The sequence below is a fragment of the Primulina huaijiensis genome, chromosome 2 (assembly GCF_012295235.1).
Source record: "Primulina huaijiensis isolate GDHJ02 chromosome 2, ASM1229523v2, whole genome shotgun sequence".
Classification (NCBI taxonomy): Eukaryota; Viridiplantae; Streptophyta; class Magnoliopsida; order Lamiales; family Gesneriaceae; genus Primulina; species Primulina huaijiensis.
In genome coordinates this window covers 19,494,475-19,511,135 of record NC_133307.1, presented here as the reverse complement: position 1 = coordinate 19,511,135, position 16,661 = coordinate 19,494,475, and the positions used below count along the sequence as shown (strand labels likewise).

Genomic DNA, 16,661 nt, shown 5'->3' with positions numbered 1-16,661 from the left:
TCCAAAAAATTGCCACAATCACATGCATACAAGAATTAAATGAAAAAAGTAATAGCACGAGATATTTACGTGATTCGGTCCAGAAATGACCTATATGAATGGGAGAGACATTATATCGAATCAAGTTTACAAGAGATCCGATGCCACTCAATACACCAATTCACTCTATTGTTCTTCCTCGCTCGATTACAAGAAAAAACTCTTTTCTTGGTGTATAACACTTTCTCACTCTTGAATCTTTAAGTACTTCCTCACACATATATGATATATTCACTTACCCTTTTCTACACTCCAAATACTATTTATATCTCTTATTCCTGACTTGTAAAAATCTCATTTGTGATATGAGGGACTCGAAGTAAATCATGTACGTGAAAAGTGTGAGATTCAAAAAAACGAAGTTCCTATATGTGAAATAGGCAAACCAGATCCATTATCGATGAACACTTCACCTCCACCAATGTGCTCATATCCAATGGTGAGATTGGCAAGGTCATTGGTGAATGGTGAGAAGCTCCTGAATCAGGGAACCACCACTCCTCATTGAGCTCTTCCTGTTGTCCCATAGCCATGGTAGCAGTGGGAGAAAACTGATTCTCTCGCATGTGAGGCGGAGTAGCAGACTGAAAAGAGCCAGAGTTTCTATGATGCGGAACAAAGACTTTATAAAATTGATAAAAAAAACATTTTTCTACAATATGATTAGAATAGCCACAAATTGGCATTTAGGGCGAGCATTGCCATTGTTCCAGCTCTTCCGACCACCTCTGAAGGAGCGGCCATGGCCAAGGTCAGGGGAGCTTTGATAAAATTCTCATGACCTTTCAATTGTGAGAAAATGGTAACGTTGATAATAGGCATCACACTATCAGTATTGATATTGTAAGACTCAATGCTCCCTTCATGAGCCAAAAGTAGTGCACTAGCATCTGCAAAGGATAAAATCTCATATCTGGAGGTAATATGAACTACCGCTGACTCATATATACTCAATCCTGACTCCTACAAGAACATAGAGGACATGGTCTTCTTCAGAGATAGGATGACCACAAGCAGCAAGCTTATTAACATAGTTCTTCATCTTTCTCAAGTGGTTCTTCATGGTTTGACTACACTTCTTATGCGTTTGCAGTTGAAGTCTGAACTACGGCATTCGAGCCTTGGATCTAGAGGCAAAAAGAGGAGTTACTAGCTCGCATCCAAAGTTGTGCAGCAACCGATCATCTAACTTTGGATGCCTTCCGCCCTGGATGCTAGTAGAAAGAAGGAAACTAACTGGTCTTGCCTGCTCCAAGTGGCAAACAACGTGTTTAAGGTAAGAGTCGAATCTTCGGTGTCAAGCATTCTTGGTGGGGTGGGTGTATCTTCATGAAGCAAATACTCAAGACCCAGACCTTTAATACCCGAGAGAATTTTTTCAATGCCAGACAGAAGGAAATTATCATCATTCAATTTCACTGCATTTAACAGATTGGCAGGATTAACAAGTAGAGGATTGAGATTAGGATTGGGGATGGTGTAAACGCTGGATTCTGCATGAGAATTGGCTTCTGCCATAGTCTCTTGTACCGAGTAAAGAAAATGAAGAACAAAATTTAAGCCGAAGAATTTGGGAAAATTCCTTTCATTACGTAATGGCCTGATTACATGGAATATATACGAATGTATAAAATAAATCAACAATTAACAAATGAAAGAATCAAATATGTTAGCTTGTTAGCCTCTCTGCGGAGCTCCATCATTCTACATCTTTCCAGAAACCAACCATATGTGTATGTGAATAATATTATGTTATCGTGCTCCTTCATATTCGAACCCAAGTCCAACTCAACGTATTACTTGACTTGATAGAACCCATCCTGAAGAATCTGCTGTTCATGAAGGATTAGATTAACTAACAGCTTGTTTAAGTTAGTGAGGCTGCATGTTGGATGCCATGGAAAGTTGTCTTTAGAATTTAACAAGTGATTGGTGGTATTGAAGATAATAATTCCTGAAATTGTCGAGCCTAATGGTTCACCTTTTGGTTATTAATTCTAACGCAAAGGAGCATACCAGTGGTAGCGTCATTGATTGAATTAATTAAACTGGTAGATTATTTGCAAGTTAATATTGTAGCATGTTCTTAATTATTACTGAGGCTAATAATTCCTGGAACTCTTTATCTACAAAATACGATCATTCATATTTTTCAAAGAAATCATTCTTCGTGACGACGCACTTAACTCTTGAACATTCCTTGTTAAAACTCTCAAGTTTTTGCTTGTTGTAAGGGCAGTTCATGAGATACGTTTGCTGTTGCAAGATTACTGTGTTTAATTACAGTTGTGTAATGATATTGTGGAGAATTATTATTTAAAAATCATTCCTGTTTCTTGTANATACCGATTATACCGAAATTGTACGGTATATCGATATTTCGGTACGGTATCGATATATACCGTTTTATACCGAAAAAAACCTTACATTTTAAAATTTTTATAAATTTATTGTTTTAAAATATTATATATTTTAAAATTTTTGTATATGTTTTCGGTATCCCGGTATATACCGAAATTTTCAAATTGCATAATGTTGTCGTACCGAAAAATTCGGTATTGTTACCGCACCGTACGGTACCGAAATCTTCGGTATACTGAAAATTAGGTAAATTCGACATTTTTTCGATACGGTAATCTCGGTATATCAAAAATTCGGTATTTTTTCTCACCTTCGTATATATGGGGTTGAAAACATTCCTCGTGGTATTATTTGGTGTGCTATATCTTATTGATTGCAGGCATGAAAAGTGGTTTATGACTCAGATGCATGTAAGATTACTTCCAACTAACGTTTGAATGTATTCCATCACTAGCCATCCCACTTAGATTTTCTTAAAAGATTTATCTAAGACTATGATACCAAATTTTGGACAAAGTTAAATATGAGATTCTTAGAATAATTAATTTTGGTCTTTCGATCATATCGATTTTTTATTACTCTTTTTTATAACATATTCTTGTTTTTGTGAAATATCATACGTAACAAAATAGAAATTTAAACATAAAATTGTTGTAAAAGTAAAAATACGTCCAGAAATCTATGGATCCCATTAATGGTTTTCAAGATTTCTTATGGGTATACAAAGTTATTTTTCTAGGTTTTTCATACGAAAAGCGAGATTTTTGTCAACATCCAAAAAATAGGTTTTGTTTATGTTACTTACATAGACAGTATCTTTATCTATTCAACACATGACACGTGTGCTGAGTTGATAAATCATGGTCACTCATTCAGTCATTTTGTATGGATGAGTGGTCGTGATTCATCACTCAACATATGATACGGATGAAGACACTGTTTATGTAGATATCATTTACCAAATCCAAAAATAGACGTTGGAATTTGGAAATAAGTGGAGTTTTTGGCTTTTTGCCATGGGATTTTTTCTATTTTTTGTGGGGGAAAAAGGTAGTTCTCCGAGGTGGAATGACGTGGCACAACGGCTCAAATCATGAAAGCTTCTTCTTCTCATTGTAAAGTACAAAACTGTCCTTCAAAAAAAACAACACTGTCTACGAAGGGCATAACCGTCATTCAACGCACGTGGTGGAAATAAGAGAGAATGATATAAATGGAGTATTTATATAACCGACCACCCAAAATTGACCGAGGACTCCAAATTTCCCAAAAAACATGCTCCAATTCGCGTTAATTTTTCTACCCTTTTTCCTAAAAATAGGTTTTCAGAAAGCAAGCAATGAGAAAAATTTCGGTTCTTTTTTGGAGAAATTAGACTAGAAATTGAGGATTAATGCGGAGTTCTTAATGCCGTTTGTTATAGATGTATATATATATATATATATCCCTTTTCATCAGTAAAGGGCAGATTTTGATTCTTGTATGTATACATGCAGAGGGGTAGATTCAAGCTTCCTACACGTTTATCGTTTCTTTGTTAATCATTATTGAATAAATGTCTGAATTGGTGGCTCGAACTGGCCGGCACCAGCAGCGTTACGAGGATGGTTACCGCCTCATTGCTGGGTATTTTTCCTTTTGTTCACCATTTCGTTTGTATAATATGTACATGCATGCATATTTTGACGTGTGTTTGATTGCAAGTTAGTCTTGCTTCTATTTTTTCAGCTAGGGATTGGTTTTGGACGTTTCCTGGAAATTTCATTGATTCGATTTCAAAATTGGGTTTTTGTTCGATTAAGGAAATGCGTAACTTTTGGGTTTTGAATTTCGTTCGTTTGATTCTCGGGTATTTTTTGCTACTGGGTTTTGTTTAGTCAGGAGAAAATGTTGATTAAACTATCTGAGGCTTGAACTTCATGCATATGTGTTCAAAGGGGAATATAGATGGGGAAATGCATGTAATATAGAACCCGATATTTTTCTATCCTTTTGTTTTGGCTGATATCTGTTGTTAAAGCTTTAATTTTTCTTGTTGTTAATTGATATCATGTTCACTCTCTGTACCATGTTAAGATTACTATAATCTTATTCTTTAATTTAGTTTTCTTTTGATAATTTTGCAATTTGAATACCTTTTTGGTTGTAGAGAACATGGGAAGTTAGAGAAACGGATTCAGAGTTTCATTTTCATATGTACATGGCATTTTGTCACCCAGAGACCAACTCCACAGGTCTCAAGTTTCGTTTGGTATAATTAATAGGCTATTATGCTTAATCAACAAAAAAGTTAATTTATTCTCAACCTTAGAAATCTGCTAGTGTGAAAGAATCTCTCTGTGCACTTTCTTCGATGTGTATGACCATTTTAAATTTTGAGAACTTGGTTTCTTCTCTGACAAGCAAGATGAATCATAGAGAATGTGAATGTCCATGTTACACGCTTGAAGAGTTCTTACATGCAGAATCAATGGTTGATGATACTATCTGGGATATTTGACTGTGTATGTATCTTAGACTCATATTACAAGTTGAAACATTTTAAGCTAAGAGTGAATTAGCGAATTGCTGGCTACTATTGATTATGTTTTGTTTATCAATCCTAAGTTTGGAATGATTTCCACCTATGCTTTGATAAAGGTGGATGAAATTTTCATCGATGTTCACGTGCTACTGTCTTCTTGTGTGCATGAATATACTTAGAAGGAAGAGCCCTCAGGGGTGAACCTCCATTGATATTTCCTGCAGTTTGTCTTACCTGAACTGATGTTTTGAATATATTAATAATGGATAAGAAGGCAAAATAAAGTTTCAAAATTCTCCCTTAATCAGAGATTGTGACAATTCACATCATCATGCATTATATCAATTCTATACGTGTAGTTTCTCCTGAAAACTTTGTCATATTTTTCCTGATAACTTTGTTCATATGTAAACACATGCACTATAGTTTCTCATTTCTGACTTGTACATTCTTTCTCAGGTGTATTCCATTCAAATACATATATGCGGAAAACAATGGAGGTGATTCATCTGAGATGATAGTTGAAGTACTGATGATAAATTCTACTAGTGGACCTGGTCTTCTATTTCCCAAGGTGTGAGTTGTGGGCGCATCATCTAAATAGTTGGAAATGGAAACATGAAGGATTTTTAAATGTCTTTTATGGTTTATAACATTCTTTTGTTACTGATAAGTTTATACTGGTTACATTTTTTATACTTCTATTGATAGTATACTAGAAAATGCTTTAGACAAGAAGATTGCAGGAAATCTCAGACTTTTTTTACTTGTAACAGGATGTAAATACTGAGAGACAGTGAAAGCATCTTATGAACTTTTTCTTCGTCGATCTAAACTTTTGCTTTGTTTGTTTAAGTTGATAGTTAGACGACCCTTCCTTGGAGCAAGCCTAGAGTGCCTTTTTTGTATAGCTTTGACTCATTATCCTAGAAAATCTGAATCTAGTTTTGTTTTCCATGAGTTTAACCCACATACCATTTTCTCCTGTTATTGCAGCATATATTATGTTCATAGATAAACTATTTGTTGAACACAATCATATTTGGAGAAGTTTTAAGAATTAATTCTTGAAATTAAAATGGTTCAAAAACTACTACATCAGTTATAGAATATTATACTGAGAATCTTTTTGCTTATATACGCGCATTTGTTTGATCTTTCTTAGGTGTAAATTTGCTACGTATCCATGCCAATTATTCTGTGAATCATGTGATTTATAAGTTGAATTAATGATAAGAATTTTTGTTGGTGGTCGGGAAAAATTTTTGAATCATTTTAACTGAAATTTGATGAATAAGAGGTTTTTAAATAAATCATCCAAAAACCCTGGAAACCCGTGAATCAATTCGATTGAGACATTCTTCTTTAATTTTCACGTGCGCCTCTGAACTATGTGAAATTGTGTACATAATAAAAATGATTATGACAATGCTACCATCATTGTGCTTGTTCTGTTTTTCTTTACAGGGTGGATGGGAGAATGACGAAACAGCTGAGGAGGCAGCAGTCAGGGAAGCCGTAGAGGAGGCTGGTGTTCGAGGGGATTTAATGGTACCATATAATGTCAATTCGTTTTTTCTCTTATGCTTGTTTACATCTATGTTTCTCTGATCTGAGGTTTTATATCTGCATGATTAAGATTTGGTTTCTGTTTTACTTAAGCAATGCCTCAGTGTTGCATATAAAGTGACGTGCTGTACAACAATAAGTAACTCACTTATATGATCTTAATCAACACTAGATTTTGAGTCCAAGAGCACCACCCTGGTAGTGTCTTTGTTGGTGGATCCAGGTGTTTAGTACATAAAAAGCAAGTATATCACATTCTAGGGGAAGTAAAACAATTTTCTAAACTAAAGCCAATTAGCGCTTGATTGTACTTATTTTATTGGTTTTCCCATTATTGTTCGGACATCAAAGTTCTACGACAGTTAGGTGTTGATAGGATTTCCTGCCTAATAAATCCTCAATCTTTTCCTAACATTCTTTTAAGTATTTTTTCTAGACATGAGGTTCTGGAATTGCTGTTAATTGTTTGCGTGTTTTCAATCTTGATTGTTTCTGATCAGACTCTCCGTAGCTTGTTTTCCTAAAGTATTCATATATGATGACGCTGGTGTAAGGGTTTTTAATATCATTTAATTGCTGAAAATAACTGCTACATGATTTTTTTTCTTCATTTTTGTGTGCATTTCATTCATGGCTGTTGAAGTCTGGTTGAAGACCATATTGTTAATGTTCCTCACTTGTTTAATATAGATCAACTTCTGTGCTGGCTGCTTATTAAATCGTAAAATTTTGGTTGGTTATTTAATAACGAAGCAAGACTTAGGTGTTACTCAAAATGAATTACGGTGTCGAATTAACAGTTTGGTAGAACTTTCTTATGGCCTATAAATCATGGTTGAACACTTTAACTTAATTGAAATTGACTTCATTACTTGAAGCTAAAAATTCCAGCTAAGGCCTTTTCCGAACCACCAACGTAGTCATTAAATCAGATTACTATTCTGGCCTTCTATTTTATTGAAAATGGGTGTAAAAGTTCAAAACAATTACATCAGGTTCGAGATGTTTGGTAATATCACTATTATTAGATGCTGAAAATTGCTAGTTCTAATGTGGTTAATGCCTGTGGGCAGTCTTATATCCAAATGTGATGGAATTGAGAAGCATGCTATTGTTGTCATCAAAGGAATATTCCTAGAGGAGTGCTATCGAACGTTGCTGAAAAAAGTTCTACATATTTAATTTTTGTGATTTAGGCTTAGTTTGGATTAGAAAATGTATTATTATTCTTGGCTTTCTAAGGAGTTCTTTTTTATTTAAAAAAAAAAAAAGCAGAAGCAACTTTCATGTTTGGATATAGCAATGAAACTGAGTTTTTTAAAAATTTAAGTTGAAGTAGAAGCCCTAGAAACACATCTTTTGGTGGGTAAACGTTAACACAAAAGAATAAAAGATTAGTTCTAACCGGAAAACTGTAGTGAGTAGTGAATTCGGTATTTTTATGGAAATCAACTTGTACAAAGATCTTTGTTTCTTGTGGCATTGGGGGCTTACAACATAGTTTAGGCCTCAGATGTTTGAATAAGGCAGGAATGCTAATTCGTAATTTCTTACCTTTTCACTAAGGTCATTGCTCTTGTGAACCTGAGGTGTTGGCATCCACTTTAATGTTATTTTTACAAGCCATAAACTAGACAACGAAGAAGCCAAACCTGTAGGACTTCTAATGAGAAATGTGTACTAATGTTTAGTAGACATTTTGTTGCTGGTGGCTATGAAATGTTTATTGCGAATTGTTTATAGTTTCACACTAGTTGCTATGTTTCTTCTGTTGTGCTGTGCAACACATCATAAATAATTGGCAAGAGGGACGTCAATTCACGTTTTGATCAATATCATTACCCTTGAATTTGGTGGAACATCTTGTTTGATGTGTATTCCTAGTAGGTACAAGCACAGTCATTTTTTTTGACTTTTTTTTTATATTCTTTCCCTTGTACATAAACCACCTACTGCCTTTGTTGTCAGATGGCGTGCCTTATTTTGTTCAATGACTTGTAAAGATCGCATTCGATGTCTTATGACAAACTTCTCACTTTACATCTAAATTAGTGCACCCCACCTCAGTAAGTCCCACAGCTTGTGCTGAGGCACTGGCATCTGCGCATATTACGCATCTAGAACTATGAAGAGCTGTATGATCACCATGTATTTTCTTGTCCTGTTGTCAAAATAAAAGCTTAAAGTTATGCATTGTTTTATTTCAGCATTATCTGGGATGCTACAGCTTCAAGAGCAAAACGCTGCAGGATGACTACAGTCCAGAAGGTTTGTGTAGAGCTTCCATGTATGCTTTGTATGTGGAGGAGGAACTCGAGTCCTGGCCAGAAAAAAGCCACAGAGAAAGAAGTTGGCTAACCATTCCTGAAGCGATCGTATGCTGCAGACATGCTTGGATGCAAGAGGCGGTCGAAGAAGGTTTCTTAGAGTGGTATGATGATGGCATGGTTAGAACATTGCCAGAAAAAAGTACTTCCTAATTTGAGAGTTGTAGAGCATTGAAGCCTCTACAAAGTGGAAGTTAGATGCAAATATTGATGCTATTTTAGGTGTTCAGAGAATCGGTAGGATGGAGTATTGGAGTTACAAATTCGCCATACTTTACGGCTATGTTTATTTAATAACTTTACAAACCGATTGATGTCTGATTATGGCAAAAAAAATTAGTTTGCTGGTTCATTCCACATTTGGTGAGGTCTGTAGCCTTGTTTTGCTATCGACACTAAAAAATTATTCGATACATAATCATGTAAAAATTCTTGAGGTGAAGCTAAAAATGAGCACATGATTCAATTTCATATTTTTACATGATATACAGATGGTGTGAGAAGCTAATGCTCATGTTTAACACGTGCCTTCAAAATTCCAGGAAGGGGAGGCGAGGCAGGAGGAATGGCCGGAATGTTTGATGTTGAAGGATGAGGGATTTGAGGTTGATAATTGGGCACATGGGAGCTCTCCCTTCCATCTCTTGGTTTTCCGCAAAAATTCATTGCTTTGAGAATGTAATAATCATCATGTAGCTCAAAAGGAGTGCTGCAAAGAAATGAGAATCTCTTGCGTTAGAAAAGAGAATCTCTTGCGTTAGAAACATTAGAATCTATTGTTTCCTTAAACATGTTCATTCAATGCAGGTACAATGTGGGGCCACATAACTTTGCATGGCTAATGCAATCCAAGCTTGTAAAAACACAGAAGAAAGATGCAATTAAATTGCTTGGGGATACAAAATGTGTTATAAAAAAATATACATGCACCGTATTGTTTTTTGTAGTCGCTCAAAACATTCACTTAAAAGTTAACGCATAGCATGCAACAGAAACTTTCCTTCAGCTAATTACATACTCAATACAAATGTCTGGAATAATTGCCTTACCTATTAAAATCAAAATGGACCAACTGCATATCCTCTGATATTTCCACCTCCACTGTGGCATGAGGACGAGTCTATAATTTTTAAAAAGCAAATATGAGAATGATATCCAAAAGTGCATCTTAGATCTATTTCAAACACTAACAATCGTGATTAATTAATCATCAACACGAAGTTTGTCAACGATCATGAAAACAAACCCAATGAAAAATAAAAACCACAAGCATGGGCCTACATTATCAGTCATATTTCATCTTCATGTAAGTGCAACTAGGTCAAAAGATTCTCCGCATGTGGTATGCCATTTTACAAATAATATTTATCAGAAATACAAAAGAAACTAATAAATTTTGATGATGTTCTTTCCATTCACTGTTTGAATTTCCCGTTCACCTTATGCGATTGAATTTCAAGGTTGTTTATGGGAACTCCCCATAAACGTTAAACATCGGAAAAAAACCTTAATACATACACTGCATTATCGATCCTATTTAACACAAAGAGAAGCCAAGAAAGAACCAATCATGAATGTACCAATTTATTTTGGGCAAGAGCCAAATGGGTAGGGTAGGTTCAGGCACGGGGTGTGAGGTGAGTTAAGTCAGAGCAATCCGAGCTAGTGATATTTTGAGCTGGAGCTGAAATGTTGTTCATGAGCTCCCAAGCTCAAAAATAATTTTTATATTTAAATAATATACAGTAAAATCAATATTTCCAATATTATGTATGTCGTATTAATTTTAATATTAATTAAAATTAAAAGCTCTTGAAAGAGTTCACGAGCTTGAGTGTGATTCAACCTCGTGATTTGAGAGTGAACATATTTATGAACAGATTTCATAAACCCAATTTGGGAAAATGAGCTGGCTCACGAGCCGAACAAATTTATTTTCAGCTTGATGAGCATGAACTCAACCTTTTCGGTGGAGAAACGTCACAAAATTAAAGAGTCTTTTTGGAAAAACATGCCCCAATGTTGACATAGAAATAACAATCAACTCTACCTGAACCAAAATAAAAGGCAATGCCACTCCACCACTTGGAGTGTTTCCTGAGCTATATAATCCTTCATTCCGCTGTATCAGGTTTTGAAGGCCGATATACTGCAGCAAAGAATTCAAACGGGGGAAATCGAAAGAAGTGATACTATGGACAAAATCATAATTAGTTACACATCAAGTAACCAAATTCCCAAGAACCTCAATGAAGCAGTCAGTATACACAAGAAAGAAATCTTACTTGTTCCTCAAGCTCTTCCAAATATGCTGCTTTCTTATCAATTCGACTTCTAAGTCCGAGACTTTCAGTCTGCAATCAATTTATTCCATTGAGATGAATTAGCTTTAGCAGGCTAATGTGAATAAAATTTATTTCGCACAGTCGGAGTTAATCAGAAAAAACTTGCCCATTCATGTGATGAAATGGAAAAGATAAAGAGCATTGTAAAAAGAAGGAATGGAAATCTACCTTAAGTTCTTTGATGTCATTCAGACTAGTCCGAGGTAGACCCTTCCATTGAATTTCCTTTTTATCTTTAGAAATTATATCCATTGCCATTAGCACATTTAAAGCATCATATACCCTTCGACGTATGTTTTTCTCATCATATTGTTGCTGCCACACGGTCATATTTAAAGCTTGGACAACAGGTTTTGCAGCAAAAATGTTCTAAAAACAAAGGTCCAAAACTGCAACAAACCTGATCTGGAGATGTTAAAGAATTGTTAGGATCTGCAAATTCAGCGACAAGTTCATCAGCAACCTGAGGAGACATAATGTTTGTCAGATTCGGATATAAAAGGATAAAGACATCAGAACAGTGATTGAAAAGGTGTAAGTTGCAGGCCTAAACCACCATTCGGCACTACAAATTGGTAAATGTCAAATAAATACAAATGTAGAAAAATAGCAAATGACTCAAACGTCACATTTCCTCTAAATATAAACATCATGACGATAGGATATCAAGGCAATACCCAAATTGAAAAAATCCGCACCAGGTAAGAGAAATTTTGCAATTAATTTTAACATAAAGGGAAACAGATGGAATTTACGTGACCATCTGACCTCATTATATGTAGTTCTCCCTTTGCTTTCCACTTTCTCACACACTATCCACAACGAAAACAAAAGATTAACCATTACGCAACCCAAATAAAGAGTACATAATGTAATATGATTTTGATAACTGATATGCCACAGTAATAGCCAACACTTGATTTGTGTTTTTAGTTCAACATTATCTCCTACCGTCAAAGACTATTCTCTAGTATAATTTCCTTTTGGAACAACAAAGTGGTTATGACATAATTATTTTTTAAGATTTCTTAAGAGTGAAACACAACAAAACCCAAACTTATCAGTTAGTTCACACACCCTTACGTATAGATAACAATGTCAGATTTTATGCTACATACAGCTGAATAGCAGTCAATGCTTTACGATGAGCATAAATGGAAGACTATTATAGGTTTAACCACACAAGATAATTCACAAGGCAATTAGAGCCCATAACGCATGGAATGAATTGATTGTTCCTTCGTAATCAATTCAGAGAAAGCGAGTATACATATTTAGAATCGATATCCCATTGGTTCTCTAGTCCTACATCATACAAATTATCAATTTGATGAGGCGAGTAACTTATCAATTCTAATCCGATAAAAGAGACATGCAGATCTTGTTATAATTCTGTATTTACGAAGTCCTTTCTAGCTTTTCCCTCTCAACATTGTAGTAGAGGGCCAACTATTGCCCCCACATAGAAGGTTTGATCTCCGATGATAAGTAGGAGGTAAGGTAATCATTAGTCTATGAAATTAAGCAACCAACATAACATAATATTAGCCATTGTATACTTGATATTTTGGCTCTGGCTAACATGACGACTAATCAAGACCTCATGGACACCTTGTTACACTTTACGGTTACCTAGTTACCTCTTGTTCTCATGTCTGCAAGGAATCATACAGTTGATAATTTAATTGCCTCATATGGCCCACACAAAATCTGCCAAAAAGCAATGCCTGCTGCTACCACATTTGTGAGTTATGTTTGGATTGCAATTTAAGTAATACTGCAGCTTGATGTTTTATTACTTAACAGCCCTGAGACTTCACATTTCTGCTTAGGTGCAATGTACAAATTTTGTAAGCATGGGTAGAATGGGTTTCTGGAAGGCTACATGTTTACTGTTCAGGACTAAGTAGCCTAAGAAGTCCAAGAATAATCTATCCCAAAAGTAACGAAATTATTTTGTACCCGAAGTCATCGCAACTTTTTGTCATCCCCCACCATTCTACTTGCGACAATTGGAATGTGGCCCGAAAGATAATGATTTTGTAGTACTCAATATGATGTCACACTTCATGTATTCTATGATTGTGTGAAAAAGATATATGCACAAGTAGATCATGTAAATGTATAGTAGTCACAACAATCCATAATCATACATGTGGAGGTCAAAAGGATGAATTACTGTGCACAAATTAATGCGTATAAATTTCACAAAGATATGGTTTCATGTTAAATTTTGCTTTGGCTTCCGGAATTTGACTTATTCTTTGTCTTGTTTATGTAATCTTAAAAAGAGGAAGTTACTATGTTAGTTATAAACCATCTCTTGAATGCAATCATGCCAGACAACTACCTACAAAGAATAAAGTTAGAAAAGTTCATTGTAACATGCTGCATATGTAACAATTTCAGAAAGAAAGAAACGGAATAAGAACATAATATGATAAACAAAAACCTTTCATGCTAAACTGGCGAAGCCCTCGACCACCCTTATCACCACCAACAGCACGTTGACCTCTCTTCTTCTTCCCTTTTCTGTTTAAAAGAAGTATGATCAATTAAAGTTTAAAGGGAAAAGAAGATTCTCACAGTCGGAGAAGGCATTCACATTTGTAAAGATTCTTCTGACTGTGAGTAGTGATCAGCACATTTACACGCAATTAATTCAATTTTTTCCTGTGCTAGTCCCATGAACTACCATAAGCACAATTATTGGCACAAACAATGTTAAAAAAAACCTTTTCTGTTCAATTTTTTTAATGCAGAGGTATGAAATGTAGTGATCCCAATGCTCATACTACAGATAAGATGAGCCTCGAGACCACGTTAGTTTCCCGGACCCCTAAATCTATGATAATATGCTGCATTAACCCACAACCTATATTGTCCTCTTCCTAAACTCCTCAGATGTACATGGTTTACAACATCCATTGCATATTAACAAGGGCTTCTTCTCACTTTGACAATTCTGCAATGTTTATTCTTTGAAGTTTTTCTTTGAAACTATAAATCCCAAAAACTAATCATCAAGATTGAAGAGATTTTGAACCACATTATACTAGCTTTAATGGCTTCTGGTCTGCAGAGCAATGAAGAGAAATAAAAGACTCAACGTCTCACCCAGATGTCCCCTGAGATCCAGCATCGTCTCCTTGGATATCAAGATTGTTTAACTGAAGGCATGTGCTCTCACTGACTGGAGTTGCCACTGCAGACTCACTTCGGCTCGAGGGAGAACCCACACTACCGCTTGTCGTTCTAGATTGACCAGAAACAGTGGTTCCCCATGACCTGGTAGTTCCTCCACCAGCACCTAAAGAAGCAGTCGATAGGTTCCTATTCCCATCGGCTGGATTACTATTGTTTCTGTTGGTGCTACGATTCACCATTTCCCCAGATAAGCATGCAGAGATTCAAACAGCGACCAGAATTATAACTCGCAACTTACAGAAAATCTAATCAAAATGAAAATCTTAGGAATCCAAGAAGATCTTGGTTTCGAGAAGAATAACCCACAAACTAGATTTTACAGAAGAACCAGTAAAAACCTAGGAAATTTCAGAAGCACCGCACAGCAAAGAATCCAGAAATATAAAAGGCTGCCACAAAAAATCTGTACTTGAGGATATTATCCGAAACCCACGAAAACTCACAAAGAGAACAAATAAATCCAAAGACAAACCCAGGTCAGCACCACGCCAAAAAGTAAAATTCTTTGAAGGGGCTATCAAATTTACCCATATTAAACATCAAGAGATTATGGATTCTTACAATTCCCCGTCCACTAACTTACAACTGTAAATTGTAAGTGCTACGACCCAAAAAAATTCAATATTAGCTCGGTCACTCCTCAAACTCCTTTTTCCCCATAGTTTTTCAACGTACAACGAAAAATCAAAAGCACTGAGCCTGAAATTTGTGAAATTTTGGTTATGTTTATGAATAAAAGAACGGAATGAGAAGGAAGAGGGGCGAGTTTCTTGATCTGTCGAAGAAAGTGGAGGAAGCGTGCGTTTACAGGCTCGTCTGTGAGGAAAAGAACAAGGGAGGGAAATCATTTTCTCTATTCCCTTTCATAAATATTACATTAATAATTAATATTTAATGCAAATATAATATAAATGTTGGGTTAAATTATAATATAAATGTTGGGTTAAATATTGTTTAATTTCAAGGTTCTTGGGTAAAATGGAATAAACTTTGGGAATTTTTTTAAATTTTCTGTCTATTAAATGGAAGAAAAATTATATAAATTGATTATTTTTATTTAATACGAAAGCTAATGGGTATATTGTGTTAGTACGTAAAATTGCAGAGCATACCAGGAATGTGATAGTGTCAAATGTAAAATGATCTGACTTCTATTATCAAATATTGTATTTCTTAATTTGACAGTTCGTTATATTTCTCTCGATATAACTTTAAAGTTAAGAATTCGATTGAGGAATATAGTGAAAATTGAAGAAGAAATCCATGAACAACATTAAATTTAATTATGTTGTTACGAACTTGAGAGACATTTTACAATAAAACTGGAAAAATATGTCAAAAATAAAGAAACTAGACTACTGAAAATTAAAAATAAGCGAACAACTCGTTGAAAGAATTTGCATAAGCTTTTCGATGTTGTTTGTTGCTGAATTTTGCGATAGATTCTTTTGATCTATGCTGCTAGTTTTTGTTCAACTCCTACGTGCAGTTCTAATCACCTTCCACGATCATCAACCATAGGTCGTGAAACAACTTCTCCAATCGTGCAGATTAATCGATTTCTTTATAGGTTGGCAACTGGGCTTTCATATTAAATGGACCTCACTGTGGGCTTTGTAGAATTTGGGTTTTGGAAATTCGAGCTCAACAATTGCCCTCCTAGTCATCATCAGCTTAATTTCAATCCTGAGACAGTTTTAGTCAGATTGATTATTTTTTCTAAAGGTTTTCGCATTACTTTAGCCTTTCCTCTTTGGTGTAATAAGGTTCAGTACCAAATGATGATGGTAACTTTCCTTTTAATATCCTTTTACTAGGACTTAGTTATTGTTTTAGAGTTTGGATTTTTGTTTTAATATCATTTAATGTTTCAATAATTTCTTTTTTTTTTTTTCAAGAATTTTCTCAATTTTTGGTGGTATATAGTTATGTACCGTCTTTTGGATATCTCTAAGATCTCCAGAAAATTTAGAGGAATTTGAGACAATTTCTAGGAACCTATTACTTTGAATCAACTTTTACCTTATGATTCTAATACGTTCTTCTTTGCTCCTAATGTCTAAAATTGGTTACCTCTTCATATAAATATTCCAAAATATTGGAAAAGTCACGTAAATATTGAATCTCAAACGTGTGTTCGGATTCATAATTTTTTGAGAAAATTTCCTTCTCAAACATTTAATAATAATAATAATAATAATAATAATAATAATAATAATATTGTATGTTTAAAATAATTTTACTTCTTCCCTCATACTATTTCTGGATCAGTTGTCAAATCAATGATAT

General features: G+C 34.9%; 2 protein-coding genes across 2 annotated transcripts; one reads left to right on the top strand and one right to left on the bottom strand.

Moving 5' to 3' along the window:
• The first annotated feature begins 3,676 nt into the window (after window positions 1–3,676).
• Window positions 3,677–9,177, top strand: LOC140968003 (nudix hydrolase 16, mitochondrial-like). Its single transcript, XM_073428836.1, has 4 exons — window positions 3,677–4,026; window positions 5,384–5,498; window positions 6,392–6,475; window positions 8,701–9,177. Exons 1-4 carry the CDS (start codon window positions 3,956–3,958, stop codon window positions 8,971–8,973), a joined length of 543 nt encoding a protein of 180 aa, XP_073284937.1. The 5' UTR covers window positions 3,677–3,955; the 3' UTR covers window positions 8,974–9,177.
• On the bottom strand, window positions 9,146–15,219 carry LOC140967996 (transcription factor-like protein DPB). Its single transcript, XM_073428823.1, has 9 exons — window positions 14,283–15,219; window positions 13,618–13,697; window positions 11,934–11,977; window positions 11,566–11,628; window positions 11,334–11,480; window positions 11,106–11,174; window positions 10,871–10,969; window positions 9,870–9,940; window positions 9,146–9,529 (listed from the first exon to the last, which is right to left on the bottom strand). Exons 1-9 carry the CDS (start codon window positions 14,549–14,551, stop codon window positions 9,325–9,327), a joined length of 1,047 nt encoding a protein of 348 aa, XP_073284924.1. The 5' UTR covers window positions 14,552–15,219; the 3' UTR covers window positions 9,146–9,324.
• Between the last annotated feature and the right edge of the window lie 1,442 nt (window positions 15,220–16,661).